Source organism: Stegostoma tigrinum, chromosome 23 (assembly GCF_030684315.1).
Source record: "Stegostoma tigrinum isolate sSteTig4 chromosome 23, sSteTig4.hap1, whole genome shotgun sequence".
Classification (NCBI taxonomy): domain Eukaryota; kingdom Metazoa; phylum Chordata; class Chondrichthyes; order Orectolobiformes; family Stegostomatidae; genus Stegostoma; species Stegostoma tigrinum.
The window spans coordinates 9,196,289-9,222,056 of NC_081376.1; the positions used below are offsets into that span (position 1 = coordinate 9,196,289).

The following is a 25,768-nucleotide window of genomic DNA, read 5'->3' on the forward strand; positions in this document are numbered from 1 at the left end:
ATCTGCTTCTTGCTTCATTAGATACTGTGTCACTTTCTGATGTTGTCTAGATAATTCACCGACTATTCAATCTTTCACGTCAGATACATAATCCAACTGTAAGATCTCTGACTTCAGACCTATCAACTTTTCTTTGATTAATTTTAAGGCCCTCTTGCTTTGTGTCTGAATAGCAACTCAAATGGAGTAAAGTGAGTCGATTCATTTGGAGCATCTCTAATGGCGAACAATATAAATAGGATACCTTTATCCCAATCAATTGGGTAATCCTGGCAATAAGTCCTCAAATCAGTTTTAGGGTCTGACACCACCTTTCCAATGTGGATTCAGGATTGTATGAACTTGATTTAAAGTGTTTGATGCCTAAACTATCCATGAACACCTTAAATAGTTTGGCAGTAAAATTGGACCTTGGTCTGACTGAATCTTCCATACAAGAAATCAAACAACTTCACCACAACCCTTTTTGCCTTGACACTCCATAATGGAATTGCTCCAGAAACCTGATGGACTCATCCATTACGGTTACCAAATACTGGTTCCCACTTTTGGTTTTAGGAAGAGGACCTACACAAACAATCATAACCTGCATGAAAGGTTCTTCAAATTGTGGGAATTGGCATCAAAGAGGCTGGTTTTATTACTGCCTGTGACTTACCTATCATTTGACAAGTATGATAGGTACAGCAAAATTCAACCACATCCTTATGTAATCCATGCCAACAGAAGTGCTTTTGTATTTTAGCCCGAGGCTTCCTCACTACTAAATGACCACCTACTGGTAATTCGTATGCCACCCGTAATATTTACTGTCTGTATGCTACAGGCAACACAATCTGGTGAATTTCCACCCATTTCTCCTCTGTACTAACCTGCCAAGGTCTCATTTTCACTTTAGGATTATATCCTTAAGGTAATAACACTCGGGAATACATTCTAATTCCTTTTCCAATAGACATCACAATACAGATCTTTTATTGTCTCATCATTTTGTTGTAACTCCAATAATCTTTCAGAACTAAACACCTCTGGCTGATTCTGTACCTGCTTAGGTTCTTTCTTTACCATTTGGTAAGACAGAGAGTCAGCTAACTGGACCTCAACTCCTTCAACTTCCTCTTTGGTTTTCCCTTCTTGCTTTAACCTATGACTGTAGGATCTTGTCACCACAAAATCTAGAAAGAATCCAGTTTCCCACAAGGAACGTCACTCCCACTTCTGTTCCTGCTCAATTGTTTCTAAAAACTAACTGTATTCCTGGAATTGACACGCTTTCAATCACTCCCCTTTTCACTGCCCCAATCTTGATTGGACTTTCCGACCTGGCCTTACACAAGGGAGCACTAAATCTCTGTCCATCTATTCTACAGATTATGGCCCTCTCCGGTAATGTTTCAGAAGGAATGCAAATACTTTCATCTCTTACTATTAGAGGCTGAATGGCTCCCGTACCTGTCAATATTGTAACTTCTTTACTGTCGCCCCCCTGTCCTACCTGAGTAAACCTTACCCACAGAGGTGAACGTTTTGTAGAGATTGGGCACTGTCTCACTCTCCTGCACCTCCTCGAATCCTTTTGGGATTTCCTTCACTATCTCAACAAATCCCACTGGTTTAGCCTCTTTTACCACATCCTGTTTCCCAGTGCCTTTCCTAAACCGCCAGGACTGTGACCTTGTGTCCCACTCCATTAAAGTGAAAACACCTGAGGCCTCTTTCCTCCTTTTCACCCTTTTGCTTTTCTTTTTTCACCTGTGTTAAACTGTTCCCAGTATGATCTCCCATTTTCCCAACTTCTATCCTTCACGGAATGAAATTGCTGTCAGAAGTTAAGTTTTGATTCGTGCGCTAATACATATTTATCCACCATTTCTGCAGCTCTTCTTACTTTGGCAACCTTCTGTTCCTCAATATGAGTTCTTATCATTTCTGGAAGTGAGTTTTTGAACTCCTCCAGCAGAATAATCTCTCTAAGATCCTCATCTGTCTTTACCATCTTTAACACTGTCACCCATCTGTCAAAGTTACTCTGTTTAAATTCTTTCAAACTCAACATAACTCTTACCAGGTTCCTTCTTTATGTTTCTGAATCGTTGTCTATATGCTTCTCGTACCAATTTGTAGGCACTCAAAATAGGCTGTTTAACTTCTTCATAAATCTCTTGACACCTCATCTGATGCGAGCACCTCACTAGCCCTGCCTACCAACCTGGTCTGAACATTACCCACACAGACTGGCCAATTCATCTGCTCAGCCAGTTTCTCAAATGAAATGAAAAAGTCTTCTACATCTTTTTCATTGAATTTGGTTAATGCTTTGACGTACTTATATATCCCTACCATGTCTTTGACTACTATGAGTTTGCTCATCATCACCGTCTTCCTCACTAAACCTACTTTCTGCTCTCATTTCCATCCTTTAAAATTGACTTTCCTGTCTCATTCCTAACTTCTGAAGTTCAAACTCTCTTTTTGTCGTTCCTCTGCTTGTAACCGTAATTCAAACAGTTTCAGTTCCCTTTCTTGCTCTTCTGCCCTGCCTCATTTGACCTTTTCTTTATCTTCTAATTCCAATTGTCTAGCTTTCAGTTTAATTTTTTCTAACTCCGCTGCACTTGCCTGTTTCTTTGGTACATCTAAAGACTTGACCACCTCTTAAAATTTCAGCTTTTATCCTTTCCCAAGTTAAACCCAAATCTAACCCGTTTGATAGTTGTAGAAGTGTATCTTTCCTCTGTCTTTCTAAACTTGGCAAATTTGAAGCATCTTCAAATCCCAGAACCTCTTCAATAATGTTAAGAGCCATTTCCCTCATTTTTAATTTAACCAACACAAGTAACCGAAAGTAAACAGATTTTTCTCACCTAAGTTATATTTAAAGATCTAGCACACTAATCACCAAGTCTGTTTCAATCTGCCCAAATCTATGGGGGAAGCTTTGGCCTAGTGGTATTATTGCTGACTGTTAATCCAGAGACCCAGATAACTTTCTGGGGACCCAGGTTTGAATCCCATCATGGCAGATGGTAGTATGACAAATCTAATGATGACCATGATCCCAATACAGACTGTCAGAAAAACCCATCTGGTTCACTAATGCCTTTTAGGGAAGGAAACTGCCATCCTTACCTGATCTGGCTTACAAGTGACTCTAGACCCACAGCAATGTGGTTGATTCTAAACTGCTCTCTGAGCAATTTAAAAATGGGCAATAAATGCTGCATAGTCAGCAACACCTTCATCCTGTGAAAGAATAAAGAATTTAAACATCTGTTCCGATCCTATACACAAACCATCCAGATCCCAAACTTGAGTCCCCAGTTTTGTACGGGGGGAATGGCCGAAACCCTCTGATAATTAAGCCAAAATACAAGCCCCATCTGTATGATGAGAGTACCCCTGAACAACCCAGAGAAACTTGTCTTTCCCCTCAATCTATTAAAAGTGTGGTTAAAAGAAAAAAAATCCCTAATTTCCACCTTACAGACAACAAAAAACAATTTATTTATTTAACCCTAACAGCAAACAAATTAACAGACTTCCTAACAAACTGAACAATTCCCTCGTAGACCACCAGCTACTTCCTAACTGGTCTAAATTCTACTGGAATGCTGTTCAAATAAACCCAAGTCCCACTTGTACAAACTCAAGTTAAAAAAAAACAATAAGATTAAAACTTAATCTCTCCAAATTCACAGAGTCTGTGTCTTCTCTGCTTTATCTCCAATCTTCTGTTGATTCCACATCATAAGTGCCTTTCTTCCACTGATTCTGCTGTCTTGGATTTTTTTTTCCACTTCAATATCTTCGGTGAGGTCTTAGAGCTAATATACTTTTGATAGTCTTTTTAGAGAGCTCAATAATTTTACGTGAAAGCCAGGTTTGTATCTCAGATGATGCAGCTGAAGTTTGGCTGTCCCCTCACATAGCAGTTGGCTATCCCTCTATTTTCCAAATGCCCTCATCTTTATATCTATGATGACATAATAGTATTTCTTACGTAGGATAGGTTCGATGTCAACATCATCAGCTTTTAAATTCACTTGGCTGTCTGTATGTCAGTGTTTGGTTTAAATTGGGGTGCCATCATGTGGGCTACTTTGTCCTGGATGGTGTCAAACTCCTTGTATGTTGTCAAGAGTTGGATATATTCAGGAAAGGGGAGATTATTCTTTCAACTTCATGATCTATGCTGTAATAGTTGTACTTATAATAGAACAGGCACTTCTTTCTCAGTCCAAATTGGCCAACTGCAGTTTAAAATTGCAGGCAGAAAGGCAACAGGAGCCAGTAGGATCCTTTATAAATATGCATATTAGGCTGTGAGGATATCTTGGGGCGCTTTCTGAAAAATAATTTGAAACCTAAGCTGGAAGTACCTGCCAGAAACAGCGCCAAATGACAGAAAGTAAAGCAGGTTTAAGTTCTAGTTTCCTCCAGAGCAACCACAGGCATTTTTCTCCCCAGGATTCTCACCCTACCCCTGAAATGCACTTCCTTACTTGACACGCAAGTGTTTAGCGACTACCTGCTTCACTTTGAAGAGCTGTCAAACACATCTCCAACTTCCCAAACATTTTGTTTGACAACGAGCATGTGAACAAGATTTGGCTATTCACTCAAGTATTTTGAGTTATATTTAGAAATATTGTTTAAGAGCGTGCCAGTAGTGCCCAAAATCTATCAACAGCAACTTAAAACTGGATATCTTACTTTCACGTGCGCTGTCACAAGTGCTTTTCCACTCCAAGTGGCAGAAACATTTAACTTGCCCTTGGCATTGTCTTTCTCTCTGATAACTTAAATTCAGACATTTTGTCTGTATCTATAAGTGCTATACTTGACTGCTCTTCTCATAATACATGTTGGGTGATTATCCTAGCAAATGGACCTGGGAAGAGTCTATCGATTATATATTCTACAAATTGGCATTTCTGGCTTCAATACATATTCAATGCCTATAGCCTTTATCAACTTGTATGAAATCATTTTGGCTTAAGATGCAACCCTTAAAATATAGCAATTAATTCATTTATAGAATTATTTCTATAGGGGAAGATAGTGCCAAAGTGGTAATATTACTAAGTTAACAGTCAAAAGGTCTAGCCTATGAATCATCTGGGAACGTAGTTTCAAACCCTACCACAGCAGCTGATTTGATTAATAAATCTGGAAGCTTATAATGGTAACTGTGAAACTATCATTTGTTGTAAAAACTGATGACCTTTAGAGAATGAAATTTGGTGGAGTTTTCATTAGACTCGAGACTCTCACACACTTGATTGCCTTTTGAAATCAGTTCAAGGGCATTTAGCAATGGACAACAAATGCTGACCTTGCCAGTTACATCTGCATCACATGAAAGATCAATTTTCTAAAAATTATATGGAGACAAAAATTATGAAAACTCCTAAATCACAAAATTAATTATTCAAAGGATTGGATGGTCACCCACAGCACAAAAAGTGTTTAAAGATCAGAATTTATGAGTCAGCTGACAGTGATTCCTCTGTTACTTTTGTCACTGAAATTTTAGTATAGTGGTGGACGTATAAAATTATCAACATACATCCGGTTGAATTCTGAAAAACACCTGACATGACCTATACAATTATAGATTTTTATCTTGACACCAATTAGATTGAGAAAGATAATTCTGAGCAACATAACTTTAGAATTAAGTCCTAGTTTGTTGCAAGTGGTCATTGAAATAGGAATAATGTGAGATAAAGGAACTTACATTTAAATTGTAATGACTACTTCCAAGATATCCCAAAGCATTAAACTTTTTTTTAAAAAAGTAATTTTACAATACAGCAGCTATGTAGCACACAGCAATCTGCCTTGAAATATCAGTTTATATCTGTGGAGGGTGCTGTTGTGATCCTAACTGAGGCAGAAGGTCTGTATTCAATTCAACGTGTGTCAATAATATCCACAAATAGACTGATTAAAAATATTTTACTTGTGGCACTAGCAGTGTAGTCACTGGTAATGTAAGGAATTATTTAATATCAGGTCACAGATTACATTGTTTATGGTCCAGAGAAGGGAAGCCTAATAGAAATGTACCTATCTCAAAAGAAATCAAATAATTCATGTTGTTCCGCAATTGATAGACAGAATTCCACGCTGCTATTGTACAGAAAATAATAATACAAATAATTAATTCTGCAATAAAATTAATTGCTTTCCACTTTGAACTTCATAGTGATCAGGTCACCAATGCCAGCTTGCAGCTCATCATGTTCCTGCACATCAGACACTCCTGCAGGTGTCCCCGTGAGGACCAGGTCCCCTTCTTCCAGTTTCATAATCCCACTGATATAACTGATGAGATAGGGGATGGGAAATATCATCTGGGAGGTGTGTCCCTGCTGCCTGAGCTGCCCATTGACCTTGAGCCAGAGAGTCAGGCGGTGTGGTTCAGGGATCCTGTCCTTGGGGATGAAGTCGCTCACTGGACAGGAGCAGTCGAAGGCTTTGGCTAAAGTCCAAGGGTGACCTTTCCTCTTGCACTCCTCCTGGGTGTCCCGGGCTGTCACGTCCAGGCAAAGCGCGTAACCTCCCAGGTAGCTCATAGCTTCTTCCGGCGGGATAGAGCTGCCGCCCTTAGCCAGTACCAACCCCAGCTCTACCTCCGGCTGCACCCGGCGGCTATAGCGAGGTGGCCGGATCGCAGAACCCGGCCTTAGGTAGGCACTGACCGGCTTCAGGAAGAGCAGCGGCTCGGCTCCGGGTACGGGGTTCCCCAATTCCCGAGCGTGTTCGGCGTAATTCCTGCCAACGCAGACAATCTTCCTGCCCCACTCCCAGAAAGAGTGCAAGTCCCGAGCCATGGCTCTGAAACTACAAAGCAGAAAATAGCTTCAGCTCCCACAGTCTCTCTCTGTGCACCTTTGCACAGATATTGCAAAGTCCAACTCCTCCTCGGCCTTCTTTAAACTATTCGCAATAACAACGTGCGCAAGGGTTATGGGGAAAATGTTGCAATTGGTGGAGATCGCCCAATGAAGGAGAGGCTGAGGGTTGGAGGTGAAAGGCTGCTGTGTATCGCCCGAGCTGGTGTGTCCCCAGTCCTCGGGCTCTGACTATGCTGCTGCTCCTTTACCGACTCAGCTGTGTGAGTGTGACCGCGCTGACTGCTCGCAGGCTCGGTAGGAACCCCCTTCCCTCACCCTGCCAGCAAAATACCTTTGCATTTGTCACCCCAGGCTTATTCTGTTCGAGAGCCGTGTCGTTGCTAAATGCAATTTTTTTCAGTAATATTTTCTCCTGCAAACGCTTTAATACGTTAGATATTATTTGTAATATTCTTTAAAAGTCTGTATTTCTGTTTAAAAGCAATTGTTCGCATGTGCCGTACTGTACATGATGTTGCAATTTTATCCAATCCATGCGGAAGTCAGCCCACCTTATTATGTAAGTGAGTATAAGTCCACACACGTGATGTATCTGCCTCTTCCGGGTACCTTGATTTGGTAGTCATTTCTTTTAAAATGGGTCTGTCAGTTAGCACAGTGAGGCCCAGCTCAGTAAATGTTTACAGTGCATATGATATTGACTAGGGATTAGTGCAGTGTTCCGGCCCTCTTACACTGGGGAGAAATTCAGACAACGTTATGGCAGGTTAGTCGAAGAAGTAAGTCTGTCTGGGCTGCTGTTCTGAATAATTTAGTGAACAGCAGTATAGAAGCATTGAAGTCATACAACAACGAAACAGACCCTTTGGTCCAACCAATCCGCGCCGACCATGTCCCCAAACTAAACTAGTCCCATTTGGCCGATTATAAGAAAGTGTGGGGCTGGATGAACACAGCAGGCCAAGCAGCATCTTAGGAGCACAAAACGTTTCGGGCCTAGACTCTTCATCTGATGAAGCCTCTGATGAAGGGTCTAGGCCCGAAACGTCAGCTTTTGTGCTCCTAAGATGCTGCTTGGCCTGCTGTGCTCTTGCAGCTTCACACTTGGTTATCTCAAATTCTCCAGCATCTGCAGTCCCCATTATCTCTGATCACCATTTGGCCAATATCCCTCTTAAACCATTCCTCATCATGTATCTGTCCAAATGTCTTTTAAATGTTGTAACTGTATTTGCATCCATCACTTCCTGTGGCAGTTCATTCCACATACAAACCACACTCTCAAAAAAAAAAGTTGCCACTCATGTCCGTATTAAATCTTTCTCTCTCACCTTAAAAATATATCCCCTGGTTTTTAACTTTCCCACCCTAGGGAAAAGACCCCTGGTATTCACCTTATCTATGTCCCTCATGATTTTATAAACCTTCATAAGATCACCCCTCCACCTCCTACACTACTATGATAAAAGTCTCAGCCTGTTTTTATAACTCAAACCTTCCATTCCCAACAACATCCTGGTAAATCGTTTCTGAACCATCTCCAATTTAATAATATCCTTCTTATAGCAGGTCTGTACACAGTACTTCAGAAGAGGTCACACCAACATCCTGTACAATCTCAAAAAGACACCCCAACTCCTATACTGATAAGTCTGAGCAATGAAGGCAAGTGTGCTAAATGTCATCTTAACCATCCTGTCAAAATATGACGCAAATTTCAAAGTATTATAAATTTGAACCCCTAGCTCATCCTATACTATTATTACACAGGGCCCTGCTATCAATTGTATTTAAGTCCTGCCCTTGTTTGTCTTACCAAAATGCAATACCTCACATTTTTCCCAATTAAACTCCATCTGCCACTCCTCAGCCCATTGACACAATTAATCAAGATCTCTTTGTGATTGTAGATAACCTTCTTCATTGTCCACTATGCCATCAGTTTTGGTGTCATCTGCAGTTTCTCCTAAATTCTCATACAAATTGTTTATATAAATGACGAATAAGAATGGATTCAGGACTCGTCCCTGTGGAACACCCCAGTCACAGACTTCCAGTCTGAAAAACAACAGTAGGCCAAGCAGCATCTCAGGAGCACAAAAGCTGACGTTTCGGGCCTAGACCCTTCATCAGAGAGCTCTCTGATGAAGGATCTAGGCCCGAAACATCAGCTTTTGTGCTCCTGAGATGCTGCTTGGCCTGCTGTGTTCATCCAGCTCCAAACTTTGTTATCTTGGATTCTCCAGCATCTTCAGTTCCCATTATCTCTGAGTACTACCACCACCTTCTGTTTCCTACTGCTAAGTCAATTTCATGTCCAGCTGGCAAGCCCCCCGAGAATTCTGTATGGTCCAACTTTACTAAATAGTCTACCATGCAGAACCTTATAGTATTGGAAACTTGATTAAAGAGTGTGGTTAAAATAAATAATGTGCAAAGGAAAGGAAGTGTGAAAAAAGGTGTGCTAGAACAAAAATGTTCTTTTAGCAAACTGACAACTTACTTAATCAATTAAGTTTACGCACATAGGATGTTGGCCAATATTCTGGTGGTTTATCATGTGCAGTATTTGGAGTTTTCCAGCCTGGAAGAGGTCGAGCCTAAATCAATAGATTGTAAAGCAGCACCTTACTACAGTGAACAAAGCTGCAGGTGCTCCACTTTAAATGTAAAATACTTCCTTTGTGTTACAATAGATGGTATTTTCCACATTAAATAAATAACTTGTCTCATTATTCCAAAGTCAGCTCGGACATTTATAATGATAATCAAGTAGGTTCAGTGTAAATTGAAATTGCTTTGTAAAGACAGAAGTCCCCTTCAAATCTATTTTTTTTTTAATCCTGTGCATTATGACTAATATCAGACGTAAGGGAGCCTTTTACATGAAATGCACTGAATGAAACCAAGGTGAAAATACAGAATGGGGCCTTTGCTATCTCTTCGACTGGAGCCATTTACTCATATTTGTTCTCCCCGACCCCGTCTCTAAATGAGAACCGAAAGAACTGCAGATGCTGTAAATCAGGAACAAAAACAAAGTTGCTGGAAAAGCTCAGCAGGTCTGGCAGCATCTGTGGAGGAGAAAAAAAAGAGTTAACGCTTCAGGTCCGGTGACCCTTCCTTAGATCTGAAGGACCTGAAACGTTAACTTTTTTTTCTCCTCCACAGATGCTGCCAGACCTGCTGAGCTTTTCCAGCAACTTTGTTTTTGTTCCCATCTCTAAATGGTTTGTAAATATGTCACTTTGAAATTGGGACTGGAGAGAATTCTTCCTGGCTCAAGTTAGAAACCAAGGGAGTAAAGAATGTTGCTTTACTTATTACAGAATATCTACTTGCACAACAAATTTCTAGAGTCATACAGCATGGAAACAGACCCTTCGGCCCATGCTGACTATGTTCCCAAACTCCCATCTACCTACGCTAGGCCCATGTCTCGACAAATGCTTTGTATTCTTTGCTGGAGATGGATTTCTTTCAGATGAGAGGTTAAACCAAGGGCTTGTCTGCCTCTTAGATGAGCTTAGACTGTCCCATAATGCTTTACAAATGCACTTTATTTCTTTCTCCAGTGTTTGTTTATTTGATGGAGTTTAACCTGGAAGGCTGCAAATTGAATTTAAACCTGTGGAAATAGATCACCAAGTGGTCTGAAGTGCAGAATTCTTGAAACTCAGGGATGTGTGAGATGAGGGGGACAGGGCCATGAGGGGAGACTACCAAATGAAGCAACAAAGGGTTCAATATTGGAAACAGCCAGCATTGCCACTTGTCTGTCTGTGCTCTGTAATCTAGTCTCTAATGAGCAGGCGATGTATTCCTCAGCAATAGACAGACAGGAAGTTCAAAGGTCTGCTTGATCCTCACTGTTTTTCACTGAGGTCCAGCCATGTGGTTTATTTGAACTGATATGACATCATCCAGCTTTGTAATTGACTGTTACTATTGGCTTCAGCATCTTGAGGCAGGAAGGGGTATAAAAGAACCATGGTGCCTAGGAAAGGATTTGTGCAGGAAGTGCCTTTTGTGAGGCTGGAAATGAAATGTGAACGAGTGCAGGAGAACGTTCACTCGGGTGCGATAGGGAAGGGTTAATAGAATCAGTAGAAATTATAACAGCAAAATAAAGCATTTGGAAGAGTTCAGCTGAAACTTGGAAGGATAACAATTTCAATCAATAATCATTGTTTTATATAAAATTAGACACCTCTTTGCAAACCATGTAAAATGTTTATCATACTCTTGGTCAATTAACAGCCTATGACTTTCAATGATACAAAATATTCGGAAAGAACGTACATAATTTTGTTTACCTGCAGGTTCACTATCCGCTCAGTTTGGATCTCCTGTTAGAAGGTCTGAAACCATTATACAGGCAAACATGAAGGTTGAATTGTTGCCCGCTCTGGCCGATAACTATATGTATCTCCTTATCGATAATGAAACGAGAGAAGCAGCAATTGTGGATCCAGTGGAACCACAGAAGGCAAGCAGAAACAGACAATTCTTTTAATTGTTTCAGCCAGTTAGATGTTGGAATTACTTGCAAATTTGATGATAATGCAACTGAAGCAAATCAAAAGTTATCATTTGTATAAAGCTGTTAGTTTATGTTAATTTATATAAATGTTAATTCATAATTCAATTTGGGTCTTTAATGGGTGTCACTCAATTTTTTTTTTCTTATTCTTTCATTGGATGTGGTATTGCTGACAAGGTTATCGCCCGTCTCTAATTTAACCTTCCCAAGTCACACTTCAACATTTTCTAAAGTTCTAGAGTCACATGTAAGCCAGAGTGAGTAAGAATGATAGATTCCCTCCTTATTGGACATTATTGAACCAAATGGGCTTTGACAATGATCAGTAATAGTGCCACAGTCACCAGCAATTCCAAGTTTCTACTGACAACTTCTTAAACAACTCGCACGAAATAATGCCTCCCAATGTAAGAACCGTACACGTAGACCAATGAGCCAACACATTTGCACACAAATTCCACCAGCCACAATAGTGGTATTCGAATCTGTTCCCTGGCATATTAGCCTGGGAAACTGAAGTACGAGTCCAAGGATATTACTGCTACACCACCATTTCTCTAAATTTCAGATCTTGATCTGATCTTACAAAAGCTAACTCAGCTAAAATAGATTAACAAGACTTCAAATTGCAACATGAATGCAGAACAGTTCTGGTCTGAATATCAGTTGACTAACAGGAGTAAACATTTAGGAAATCTCAATCTGCTACATCTGTAATGTGCTATTATTGTAAGATGTTGTATCAACTGTTGCAGAAGCTTATTTCCAAAAGATTTGCCTATTAACTTGGTTCATCTTAACATAGTATAATTCAGTTTTGGGTACAACAGCATTTAAAGTTCAAATTATTACAGCATAACAGTAAAATTTGGGAATTTACAATATACACCAGTGTTTATATCGATAAATCATTGATATGTCACCAACATTAAATTATAATTTCAATAACATTATTATGCAAGTATGTCTTGGATAGCAAATATCAGATTAACTAAAACATATGAACTAGTTATTTATCGTACTACTGTGTGTGGGAACTTCGGGTGTGCAAATTGGTTATCAATCCCTTAACAAAACACTCCAAAAGTTTGAGAGTTTTGAACCCACAATAAAAAATCTAATGCAGTATTGACCATTGACAGATTATGGAATTTAATGGCTGAAATTCCTACATTGTACCTAAACATTAAGGGGCCCTAAGCTTTGATGCTTGTTAACCTATCCCCAAGCCTCTGAACCATATTCCCAAGGGGAATGGTGCAGAGTGAATATCATGCAATCAGCATGTTTTCGAAACACACTGATCAAATAATTGAATGTTGTGTATGTAATGATAACCCAACCTGAATGAAGACAGTGGAAAAATCCAATGAAAACTGCTGTTTCACTCAATTTCTACATCATAGGCGGGACAGAGGTGGATGAAAGAGGGGAGGGGGAGTTGCATTTTTGAAAAAGGAGTGTATCCCAGCAGTAGTCAGAGATGAATTAACTGAGGGATCATCAGTGAGGCTTTGTGGGTGGAGCTAAGAAATAACAAGGGGATGGTGACATTATTGGGCTGTACTATAGGCCCCCAAATTGTCAATGGGAATTAGAGGAGTAAATAGGCCGGAGACTGGGGAGACTTGCAGCAGCAATAGGGTTGTCATAGTGTTAAGGACTTACATGGGTGGAATTTCTTAAATGTGTTCGGGAACGTTTCCTCAAGCAGTATACAGGGGGTCCTACTTGAGAAGAGGCAAAACTCGACCTACCCTTCAGAATAGGGCAGGACTGGTGACTGAGGTGACCACGGTGGAGCACTTTGGGACCAGTGACTATAGCTCTATTAATTTTAAAATAGCTATGGAGAGGGACAAAACTGGTTCACAGGTTCAAGTTCTAAATTGGGGCAAGGCAAATTTTGCTGGAATTAGACAGTGGTTAACTAGAGTAGTTTGTTTGCAGACAAAGAGACCTCTGGCAAGTGGGAGGCCTTTAAAACTTAGCTAGAGTTCAAGGTCTGTATGTTTCTGTGAGGGTCAAGAGCAAGGTTGGCAGGAGTAGGGAACCCTTAATTACATGAAATATTGAGGCTATGACCAGAAAATAGAAGGAAGCATAGCTCAGATACAGGCAGTTGGAATCAAGGGAATCCCTGGAGGCACTTAGGAGATACAGGAGTTTATTGAAGGAAATCAGGATGGCAGAAAGGTGACATGAGATAGCTTTGGCTGACAAGATTAGGGTGAGTCCAAAGAGATTATTTCAGTACATTAAAGGAAAAAGAATAACTAGAAAGAGAATAGGACCCTCAAGGACCAGGATTGGCATTTATGTGTAGAACCACAGGAGATGGGCGATGCCCTCCATGAGTATTTCTCCCGTGTGTTTACCATGGAGAAAGACATGAAGACTTGGAAACTTGGGGAAGTTAGTGACGATATGCTAGGAACTGTCCATATCACAGCAGAGGAGGTGTTGGAAGTATTAGAATGTGTGAAGGTGGATAAATCTCCTGGTCCTGATAAGATATACCCTGCAAGAGGCTAGAGAAGAAATTGCGGGGACCCTGGCTGATATATTTGCATTGTCGTTAGCCACAAGTTCCAGAAGATTGGAAGGCAGTGCATATTGTGCCCTTATTCAAGAAGGGCTGTAGAGAAAAACTTGAGAATTATAGACCAGTAAGTTTAACATATGTGGTAGTTAAGTTACTTGAAAAGATTCCAAGGGATAAGATTTTATGTGCATTTGAAAATACAGGGTTTAATTAGGAGTAGTCAGCATGATTTTGTGTGTGGGAGGTCATGCCTCAAGTTTGTTAAAGTTCTTTGATGAAGTGACCTGGAAGGTTGAGAGGGCAGAGCAGTAGACATAGTCTATATGGTCACCAGACCCGAAATATTAACTCCGATTTTTCTTTCTTCACAGATGCTGCCAGATCTGCTGATCTTCTCCAGCAACTTCTGTTTTTGTTTCTGATTTACAATATCCACAGGTCTTGCAGTTTTTGTTCAGTAGTCTATACGGATTTCAGTAAGGCCTCTGATAAGGTCCCACATGTAGGCTTCTCTGGAAGGTTACTTTGCATGGAATCCTGAGCAAGTTGACAAATTGGATAAACAGTTGGCTTGATGATGGGAAGCATACAGCAATAGTGGAAGGATACTTATTGGGCTGGAGGCCTGTGACTAGCGGTGTGCCTTGGCTCGGTGCTGGGCCTATTGCACTTTATTATCTATATCAATGATTTGGATAAGAATGCACAAGGCATAATTAGTAAGTGTGTGAATGACACTAAAATAGGCACTATTGTGGACAGTGAGCAAGGTTATCAGAAATTGCTGCCGAATCTTGATCACCTGGGGAAGTGGGCGAAGAAGTGACAAATGGAGTTTAATATAGATAAGTGTGAGGTGTTGGAAGTCAAATCAAGGTCGGAATTTCATGGTGAATCGTAGGGCCTTAAGGAACAGAAGGAGCTTGGAGTTAAGGTGCATGTTTCTCGAAAGTGCAATCACAGGTAGACAGGGCAATGAAGAAGGCTTTTGGCATTAGTCAGGGAATGAGTATTGAAGTTGGGAAGTTATGTTGCACTTGTACAGGACATTGATGAGGCCGCAGTTGGAGTATTGTGCTCGGTTTTGATCACCTTGCTATAGGAAGGATGTTATTGAACTGGAAAGAGTGCAGAAGAAATTTACAAGGATGTTGCCAGGACTTGAGGACTAGGTTACAGGCAGAGGTTGGACAACTTAGGACATTCCAATTTGAGCATAGGAGGCTGAGGGGAGATCTTGTAGAAGTGCGTAAGATCATGAGAGGCATAGATAGAGTGAATGCACTTTTTTTTCCCACGGTTGGGGAATTGAGAACTAGAGGGCATCAGTTTAAGGTAAGAGGGGAAAGAATACATGGGATCCTGAGGGGCAACTTTATTACACAGAGGATGGTACGCATACAGAATGAACTGCCAGCAAAAGTGGTTGAGGAACGTACATTAACAACATTTAAAAGGCATTTGGACGAATACATGGATAGGAAAGGTTTAGAAGGATTTGGACCAAGTGCAGGGAAATGGGATTAGGGTGGATGGACATTTTGGTAGGCACGGACCAGTTTGGGCCAAAGGGTTTGTTGCCCATGCTGCTGGACTCTATGACTATATCACGGGGATTTATCTTTGCAATTACCTTTATAAATCCCAGTTATACTTAAATAACATCCAGTTACCAAATTCCTGTAGTTCTTTATGAAAACCTGTGATTTGAAAGTTGCCAATTATTTCAGGTTATCTGCGTTTTTCTTTTAGGTGGTTGAAGCAGTAAAAAAGCATGGAGTAAACCTGACTACAGTTCTTACCACCCATCACCACTGGTAAGTGATGGTGTTTTCGTTTGAAGTAAACTTAACAAAAGGAGTGAATGACATACTAAACAGAAAAAAAAATTACCATACCAGCATAAACCCCGAAAAAACTCTGTTCAATCTGGTGATTGATTTGTGCTTCTTAGCTCAATGTAGTTCTACAGGTGAGTGTCACTTCTGTATTCAGATCTGGACCTAACAAGAAGGTAAGAGTGAGATAAGAGCAATCTAAGTTTATAAAATCTGCTTAATGTAGTTAAAGCCTAATGCAGCCCAGAGAGCAGATGCAATGGAAGAGAAAAGTAAAGTAATCAAAAATGTGAACAAAAAGAAATGTTTGAGGAGGTGTTTTGTGGTCTGTCAACTTGAGGGAGGAAAGTCCAGAGTATAAGGTTGACGCAACCAAAAGGGTTTATCACCAAATGTTGGAACATTCACAAGAGGTGAGATCCACAGTGACCAAAGTGTGAGAGTAAATGGCATTGCTTGGGAGAGAAGATTGGCAAAGGTGTTATGGCAAGGAAGGACCATCAATAACATTTGAAACTGTTGGTTACAGAGAGGTGATGATGATAAGTCATCCAATGCAAATGTTGGAAACCCATGTGCTAATGTGGAATGTCAATTCTTTTTGCCCAATCCCTGCTGTTTCCTTTTGTTACAGCACTGTACCTCGCCCAAAACTTTCACAGATATTCTCAGTCTCGCCTTGTCGCAGTATCTAATCTGGATAAATCCAACACTCCATGCCATTACTTCTAACGCAAAGGAGAAAAAAGCCAATAAGGCAGAACAAAAGACAAAAGTAAGGCTGAGTGATAACACAGTGTAGAGTTGGAGGAACCCAGCAGGCCAGTCAGCATCAGAGGAGCGGGAAAGTTGATGTTTCAGATTTTTCTGAAGAAGGGTACCAACCCGAAACATGAACTTTTCTGCTCCTCTGATGCTGACTGGCCTGCTCTGTTCCTCCAGCTCCATACTGTGTTATCTCTGACTCCAGCATTGGCAATTCTTACTATCTCTGAGTAAGGATGAGAGAAATGGACAGCTGATCAAGGGTGCATAATTTTTAATAAGCCTGTTATGGACCAAACCCACTCCACATATTTTAAGAAGGTAACCTAAATCCTAACTTCTTATTTTAAATATGTCCTAGATGCAATGTGACTGGTCAAACAACTCAAATTTAAGCAAATTCCTATTTATTTAAACACTATGGTTAAAATGCAAACAAAAGAAAGAGGAATCCTGAATAACTTAACTATTGGAAAACTTAACCAAATAATACAGTACTAATTACTGACTAACTGTTCCAATATAGTAACATCCCATAAGCACACCCCCCTGGTAAAAAGGCAAATTCAGATACAGATTCTCACATGCAATTCTCCAATCCAGAAGGAAAAAAACAACAGAAAAAAATACAGTAAAAGTAGCAGCCAAGAGATATTTACTGAAGCTTCCAATTCTTTTGAGACCCCAAAGTCTTCTGAATAAAACTAAACCTACAATTTTAAAAGAACTAGAAAGCTTGGTCTGTGAGAGCTGGCCACACCCAGGCTGCTTCCATTGTTTCAGCTTTTTAAAGAAAAACCCAAGACTTCACAAATTGTTTACTTCCTTTGAGACAGCTCAACAACTCTGCCCTACAACCTATCTTCAAAAAACACCAAGGAAAAGTGACCTCTCAAAGTGACATAATTGTCACATGCCGGACACTATTATACATATAGAGTGAAAATTTGATGAAGAAGAAATGTGGAGATATCTGTGAGAGCTGCAGAGTCAAGTGGAGCTACTACACAAGTGTAATCTCACTGATATACCTTCCAAGTGACATGCCACTGTTATAGCTGGTTAATGTCATTGATTAGTTAGTGGGGGGAATATTTCTGGGTATGTCGGGTCAGAGTGCTAGTCCTGTGCCCATATGATGAGTGTTGAGGTATTCTCCATATTGGCTTATTCACATTGATCTGAGGACAGGAAGCAGACAGACACTTCGGAGGCAAAGTGCGATTCAAGATCTCCTCCAATGCAAAATGATGTCGTGAGGAAAGGAACTAACCAAATCTTAAGTGGGTAGATTGGTGTTGAGTGCAGTTGAGACAGGAGGCTGCTATAGCTGATGGAGGAGGTAGATAATGGAAGAGTTTGCAATTTGAGAGGTGGGGAAAATTGAGAGCAGTGATCAGGAAGGTACCCATGTCCTGTCTGCCCACAAGCAGGTATCTGTCCACCTTTGCCCCTCCAAAACTGTGCATATACGCATTAACTATTTCCCTGTATCGTTTGATTTTGGTAAGCTTGACCTGCTATCTTGTTTCCAGGGACCATGCTGGAGGTAACGCAGAACTGGTGAAGAAAGTGCCTGGTCTCCAGGTATACGGTGGTGATGACCGGGTTGGAGCTCTCACTTGCAAAGTGAGCCACAAGAAAACATTACAGGTAGATCACAAGAATCTGAGCTTTAACCAGATGGATCAGCTGTGGCATAATCATTGTGGACAATTTCCTGCCGGTTTCCGTTTGCCGGCCCAACTATGTAACTTGATGAAAGAACATCCTTAACAGTAAATGAGTTTCAGTAGAGTTTATGATTTTATAAGTGACAGTTTATGAAGAAGACTCAAATTATTTTGAAGTTGTGTTATCTATTTTGTCAAGACATATAATTGCCTCCTTGTTTAAATGTTATCAGATTTGCCATCTTTTGTTTCCCTGGGGACCAGTTGGGTACACTCCCAGCCTGGAGTGCTTTAGAGATTGTGGTGTGGACTGCTTGATAATTAACTTGTTTCTGGGAGATATGGGGCAGCTTTGTATGTCTGCTTGTCCTCTATCTTTCCTCCCACACCCCTCAAAGCAATATTACGTCAATAATGTAAACTTGCTAAGAGCTGTTCAGACTTTCCATTTACTGAGGGCAAGTGATGGGTGATCGCATCTCCAAATGTACCTGCTGCCTGTGCCCTGTGCAGTCTAGATTTTGTAACTTATCCTCTGTATAGCTATAATAGTAAGACCTTTCTATGCTCAAAGAATGAATTCTATATTGTTTGATATGTTTTGCTTGCTATACATAAAGCTGTTTAATTTATGAAATTATATGGTTTGAAAAACAAAAAGAGGGACTAGAAACTTCAAGAAGAGACTAGGTCACTGATTCTTACAGTGAGAGAAACCATGTTTTAAAAATTAAACTAACTACAATACATGATGTGCTTAACCATTCAGGTTGGCTCTTTGAATGTGAAATGCCTCTTTACACCCTGTCATACATCAGGACATATCTGCTACTTTGTGACTAAAGAGAATAGCAGTGAAGCACCAGCTGTGTTCACTGGTGAGTGTAGCTGAAACCTCCCTTTATGGTGTAACAAAATAATCATTCAACAGACAGATAACTCTCTGTACTGAATACTCATCAGATGTAAAAGTAATCCACATTTATTAATTTTGGGAATTGTAACATGTTGAGTACTAACCAAGCTTTCTGTAATAAGCCCAAGTGACTTTCTTTTTAAAGTTTAATTTTTATATTTTTTATAGACTAGACCTAAAATGTCCTTCAGTTTGATACTTACCATGTTGGTTCTGTGTAAATTAGCCTGTAGAGAAATCTTAAGTTGCTTGCCTTGATTTACCAAGTTTACGAACTTTTCAAATTAAGCCTTAAAAATTTGATCAAGCCCATTTTGGAGCCTGGAATGTGGGGGTGCCACTGCAGAGAGTCAGTAATGAGTTTTGAAGCATCCTCTGTATTGAATCTTAGGCCTCAGGTACTGTGCTGTTCAAGATCAGAAGCACTGCTAAGTCAGATAAATAAAGGGAAGTGGCAAGGGTTGAGCTCAAGGGCAGCTAATCAGGGAAGCTGAAGGGAAGGGGTAGTAAAGGGGTCAGTTAGCTTAGTTGGCTGGATGGTTCGTTTGTGACACAGCGTGATGTCAACAGCATGGGTTGGATTCCTGTACCTGCTGAGGTTACTCTCCTTCTGAACCTTTCCCCTTGCCTGAAATATGGCGACCCTCAGATTAAACCACCACCAATCCCCTCTCTGTCTGTAATGGCAGTGGGGGTGATAGTGATTTTGGGGGAGTGGGAGTAAGTGAAGGTTTGAGCAGCGTTGGTTGATTAAGAGGGCAATAATAGTTGGGTGGGGTAAAGAGTCCTAATATCCCAGCTCTTCAATTAGATGAGTATTTTTTGATAATTTGCCTTGCTACTGGCCATCTGTCATGCTTCCTTAATGAACTGCTGGTTAAGGGTTACATTTAGATTTGTTTTCCAGAATGTGACCGACAGCTGCCCAATTAGAACAAACCAGGTTTATCAGGCATTGAACAGATGTTAAGCAGCTTCTTTGCATTTAATATAGACAATAGCATAGATTTTGTGACCTTTACCGATGTGACTTAAGTTGAGTGATACTACCTGTCTCAGCATTGGAGGTTCAGGATGCTGTATGTTATCTGTTTTGTATATGCTGTGCTGCCCTGCTGAATTTCTAGGCTATGCCAGTTTAATCATGATCATACAATAGCTCATAAGCAGTCATACAGCACAGAAACAGACCCTTCAGTCCAAATTGTCCATGCCAACCAGAGATTTGCATTTATGTAGTATCATTGGCAACCTGAGACAAAGTACTTTAGAGGCGGTTATGTACGTTTTGAAATTTTAACTCTGTTGCATTGTGGGAAATTGGTAGCCCATTTCCACACAGCAAGCTCCCACAAAAACAATCTGATAATGACTGCGTAGTTTATTTTACTGATGCTGAAAATTGTTGCTAATGTCTGCGTGGAAATTGTGTGCTTCCACAGCCATTGCGAGGAAAACGCTGCTTTAGTACCCCTTTGTGCATTAGGAGATGAAAGATATTTGTGGATAGTGATGTCTGCCTTGCAATTGGTGATTCAGTCTTGGTTGACTTTACATTGTGATTTGCACTTTCTGTTCTTAAAGTCATTGTTCATCAATGCGAATGAAAATGCAGAGCTAGTTAGAAATAACAGTTTCTCAAAAGTACTTTGTAAATTGAAGCTCAAATCAATGGAGCGATTAAACATAAAGCCAAATGAAAGATATGAAATACACTGACCATTGAATAAATGCCATTTTTTCTTTAGTGCTTTCTGCCCCCTGTTTGTTCTAATGGAATGGCTGAGGTTTCTCCTGTATTCTGTTTATTTAGAACATTAAATGTGCTGGATTCACACTGTTGCTAAAAAAAAAAGCAATCCCAGTTTTTGTTTTCTGTTCAACCCCTCACATGTTTAATTTTATTTATGCATGTTCTAAATTTCAAGCTGGACTTGTGTCTCTGGTGTAATTATATGTTGGTTTCGGTCTCCCCACAGGTGACACACTATTTGTTGCTGGATGTGGCAAATTCTTTGAAGGATCCGGTGAGGAAATGTACCGAGCGCTGATTGACATTCTGGGCAGCCTGCCATCTGAAACAGTAAGTGTTTTAGTTTTCAGTCAGGACTGTAACTGACCATGTGTTATTTTGAAACATCAACACTTCGATTATTCATGATCTCCACCATCTCTGTTTTGTCATGACTATAATTCTGCATAATCATTTTAATATAAATATCACTGCACCCTGTTGTCCTGGTACTTTTCTAGCCTTGCTGCTTTTGCTTTTGAAACAAAAATAGAAGTTGCCGGAAAAGCTCACGGGTCTGGCAGCATCTGAGGAGAGCGATCAGAGTTAATGTTTCGGGTCGAATAGCCCTTTCTCAGAACTGATGGTAGCTAGGAAATTGTCAGTTTTTATGCAAAAGAATGGGGCTGGGGGAGGGGGTAAGCAGTAAATGTTAGGTGGGGATAGAGCCCAATGCGAGAGAAGAACAGTTGGCAAGACAAAGATACAGCCAAATCTGTCCTCTGCTGCCAGACCTGCGGAGCTTTTCCAGCAATTTCTATTTTTGTTTCTGATTTACAGCATCCGCAGTTCTTTTCAGTTTTTCCTTTTCTTTTTTGAAAATGTGTTTTTCCCTGTGCCTCCTTCACTCTTGGACATATCAGGCAGTTACCAGGTTTCGGGACTCTCGAAGACCTCATTCAAAGGACTATATCTCAAGGGTGAGTTATACTTAGTGCTGATGGACTACCTCAATTTGGCACTGTCACAAGTGACACAAACCTGTCTTCATCCAGTGTTCTCACAAATAGACTTCCTATATGGACAAAGAGAGATATAAACTAGGAAAATTAACTTGCGTCAATTTTTCCCTAATTCCAAGATGTTGAGGGAATATGTTTGCTTCCCTGGTGTCGTTGCAAGTGAGGTTAACTCTCAAGACGTAGACAAGCAATTAAGGACAGTATTGAAGTTCTGTGGTTATTTACTTGCTAGACACTGTCTCCTTCGTGTCCTCACTCCCAGCTGAAATGATGCCAAATGTCATTCATGCTTCACTTCACCGTTTCCCTGCGTATCCATCTCTCAACTTAGCAAACTGCCTTCACAATAAATCCCTTTCATGTTTCTTCAGTCTTCCTCTGCAGATTGCTGATAATTGCACTTCTTTGACTTCAGTCAACATTGTCAAACTAACCTCATGCCCACTGGTTCTGAATCTACCCTTTCCCCTTAAAATGCTGCTCTGAACATCGGTCGTTTCGACCATTGTCTTGTTTCCTCATCAGGCCCAGGATTCGTGGCGACTGCCCAAGTTATCCATGATATATTTTGAGAGCTTGAGCATTTCTGACTCAAAAATTGTTCAGATTGTGTTATTTTTGTTATCTATGAATATATGCAGGAAGTCAAGATGAGATAATGTTATCTATCTAGACTTCCAAAAGGCCTTTGATAAGGTGCCTCACGGGAGGCTGCTGAGCAAGGTGAGGGCCCGTGGTGTTTGAGGTGAGCTACTGGCTTGGATTGAGGATTGGCTGTCCGACAGAAGGCAGAGAGTTGGGATAAAAGGCTCTTTTTCGGAATGGCAACCAGTGACAAGTGGTGTCCCACAGGGTTCGGTGTTAGGGTCACAGCTGTTCGCTTTATATATTAATGATCTGGATGAAGGGACTGGGGGCATTCTGGTGAAGTTTGCTGATGATATGAAGTTAGGTGGACAGGCAGGTAGTACTGAGGAGGTGGGGAAGCTGCAGAAGTATTTAGACAATCTAGAAGAGTGTTCCAGGAAATGTCTGATGAAATTCAATGTGAGCAAATGTGAGGTTTTGCACTTTGGAAAAAAGAATACAGGCGTGGACTATTTTCTAAACAGTGAGAAAATTCGCAAAGCAGAAGTACAAAGGGATCTGGGAGTGTTGGTCCAGGATTCTCTAAAGGTTAACTTGCAGGTAGAGTCCATGATTTAGAAAGCGAATGTAATGTTGTCGTTTATCTCAAGAGGGTTGGAATATACAAGCAGCGATGTGCTTCTGAGGCTTTATAAAGCTCTAGTTAGGCCCCATTTAGAATACTGTGTCCAATTTTGAGCCCCACACCTCAGGAAGGACATACTGGCGCTGCAGCGTGTCCAGCGGAGATTCACATGGATGACCCCTGGAATGGTAGGTTTAACGTACGATGAATGGCTGAGGATCCTGGGATTGTATTCATTAGAGTTTGGAAGGTTGAGGGGAGATCTAATAGAAACTTACAGGATAATGTATGGCTTAGAAAGGGTGGACGCTAGGAAGTTGTTTCCGTTAGGTGGGGAGACTAGGACCTGTGGGCACAGCCTTAGAATTAGAGGGGGTAAATTTTAAAACGGAAATGAGGAGACATTTCTTCGGCCAGAGGGTGGTGGGCCTGTGGAATTCATTGCCACGAAGCGCAGTGGAGGCCGGGACGTTAAATGTCTTCAAGGCAGAGATTGATAAATTCTTGATTTCGCAAGTAATTAAGGGCGATGGAGAGAGTGTGGGTAAGTGGAGTTGAAATGCCCATCAGCCATGATTAACTGACAGAGTGGACTCAATGGGCCGAATGGCGTTACTTCCACTCCTATGTCTTATGGTCTTATTTTTCCCAGCGCAGCCATAGAAGCCCCTTAAATGGTTTCTTTTTCTGTGCCCAGTGAATCAACTGCGGTATGCCCTCGAGCTAAATCCGCAGTCCCCTGCTGTTTCTAATGTTATGGCTAAGACAGGAAGGTGAATTCCTTTCTGATCTTTGAAAGATCTTCGGGGGCATGCAGGAAGTCAGGTTGAAGTCAGAAGCAGATCAGCCGTGATCTATTGAATGGCAGAGCAGACTCAAAGGGCCAAGTGACCTACTCCCCTTGTTTGCATGTTCCATGTCCCACTGGTCATAATAAAGTTTGAATTTAAAAAAAAGGTAAAATTGCTAGTTCAAACTATATATACTCAGTATCAGAAACAAGTCAGCCCAATTTCTTAAGTAACGAGTAAAGGAATAGTTTATTACAAAAAAATTTACTGAAGTAAGGATATCGAGATTATTAACAAAAAGTTTAAACTATGGAAATATATGCAGTTGCACTTGCTAAAAAGGAACACATAGATTTGCACATAATCTCCAAATCTGTGAAAAAATATTACAGCTCTATAGAGTGGTTTCATTAAAGTGCTTTGGTCATGTAACAGTTAAATTCAGAAAAGAGGAATTATTGATATAACAAGGTGTGGAGAGGCCACAGCAGGCCAAGCAGAAAGAAATTTTTCCGAAGAAGGATCTCGACTCAAGATGTCAACTTTCCTGTTCCTCTGCTGCTGATCTCCAGGCACTACAATAGTTTCCACTATCTCCTTCATCCAGCTCTACACCTTGTTATCTCAGATTCTCCAGCATCGGCAGTTCCTACTATCTCAAGCAGAATTACTCACAGATTGTCCGAAATGCTGATTTCTAGCCAAAGTCAATTTGTGTACTGGTGCTGGGATTTCTTCCTGGATCAGTTATGTCTAGCTGAAGTCACTTTTTTTTTCTGGTGACAGTGGTGATAAATTATAGATTCTCCTTTAGGAAACCCTTCACTTGTGGAGATGAGTCTTTCTGTGTATGTGCAACATTCAAACTTTGGGATTCATTTAGAAGAAAAGCCAAAAGGGAAAGGAGTAAAAGTTGTTCCTGGCAAGTTACCTCTCACACTGCCTGTTCAAATCCTATATTTTTATTTTACCCACGAACTAGGTCACATGACTGTTTTCTGAAAGTATTGTAGGCTTGCCACCTTCATTCCAAACTCCCTACAGAAGTAACATTGAAGCACCTGTAGTCAGGGTCTTTAAGTTTGGAAAATATTCTTTCCAAAGAATTCAAGGTTCTGTGTCTGATCAAGTATATTGCAAACTAATATTATGAATAACACATCTTTGTTACAAAAATCTATACATTATCATTGATGCTGCCATCTGCAAATCCAAGTTCAGCTTGCAGATGTATTTTGATGACATCCAGTTTTACCCTCTCACCTTCACCACTGAGTCCAAGATACTGGTAATACTATCTTAACTATGTCTCCAGTATTAAGCCTTAGATAAGTCTTGATTTCCTCCAGCTCAGCATTGGATCCCTGTTCCTTAGTGTGACTATTTCATTGACCTTGTTCACATTTTCAAATTGACGGTTTCACTTCCTTTCTAATCATGTTTTTTTTTCCCAACTCTGTATCCTCTGACCCAAGTTCACGATTTATTTGTTACAGCTGGATTGGATTTTGAAGTATACCTGACCGACGTTTTGAGTGGCTGTGATCATAATGTCTGGGATACTGGGGAGGCATTGGCCTAGTGGTATTATTGCTGAACTGTTAATCCAGAGACCCAGGTTCCACCATAATTTGGATTCAATAAATATCTGGAATTAAGACGCTGTTGATGCCCGTGAAACCATTATCGTTTGTTGGAAATGCTCATCTGATTCACAAATGTCCTTTAAAGAAGGAAACTGCTGTCCTTGGTAACAAGGTGTAGAGCTGGATGATCACGGCAGGCCAAGCAGAATCAGAGGAGCAGGAAGGCTGACGTTTCGGGCCTAGACCCTGAAACTTCAGCCTTTCTGCTCCTCTGATGCTGC

At 40.6% G+C, this 25,768-nt stretch overlaps 2 protein-coding genes across 7 annotated transcripts in view; one reads left to right on the top strand and one right to left on the bottom strand.

Moving 5' to 3' along the window:
• Positions 1-5,946: 5,946 nt before the first annotated feature.
• fahd1 (fumarylacetoacetate hydrolase domain containing 1) lies at positions 5,947-7,421 on the bottom strand. The gene is made up of 2 exons (XM_048552025.2): positions 7,195-7,421; positions 5,947-6,849 (listed from the first exon to the last, which is right to left on the bottom strand). Exons 1-2 carry the CDS (start codon positions 7,200-7,202, stop codon positions 6,183-6,185), a joined length of 675 nt encoding a protein of 224 aa, XP_048407982.1. The 5' UTR covers positions 7,203-7,421; the 3' UTR covers positions 5,947-6,182.
• Positions 6,409-25,768, top strand: part of hagh (hydroxyacylglutathione hydrolase) — a 35,334-nt gene continuing 15,974 nt past the window's right edge. The window contains exons 1-7 of one of the 6 annotated variants that reach the window (XM_059653907.1): positions 6,409-7,123; positions 11,186-11,352; positions 15,704-15,768; positions 18,090-18,207; positions 18,997-19,105; positions 21,123-21,226; positions 21,799-21,855. In XM_059653907.1, the coding sequence (XP_059509890.1) occupies positions 11,248-11,352; positions 15,704-15,768; positions 18,090-18,207; positions 18,997-19,105; positions 21,123-21,226; positions 21,799-21,855 (558 nt within the window). In that variant the 5' untranslated portion in view covers positions 6,409-7,123; positions 11,186-11,247. Of the gene's footprint in view, positions 7,158-7,504; positions 7,630-11,185; positions 11,353-15,703; positions 15,769-18,089; positions 18,208-18,996; positions 19,106-21,122; positions 21,227-21,798; positions 21,856-25,768 lie in introns of those variants that run through there. The other 5 variants (XM_059653908.1, XM_059653909.1, XM_059653904.1 and 2 more) reach the window with 5 other exon arrangements.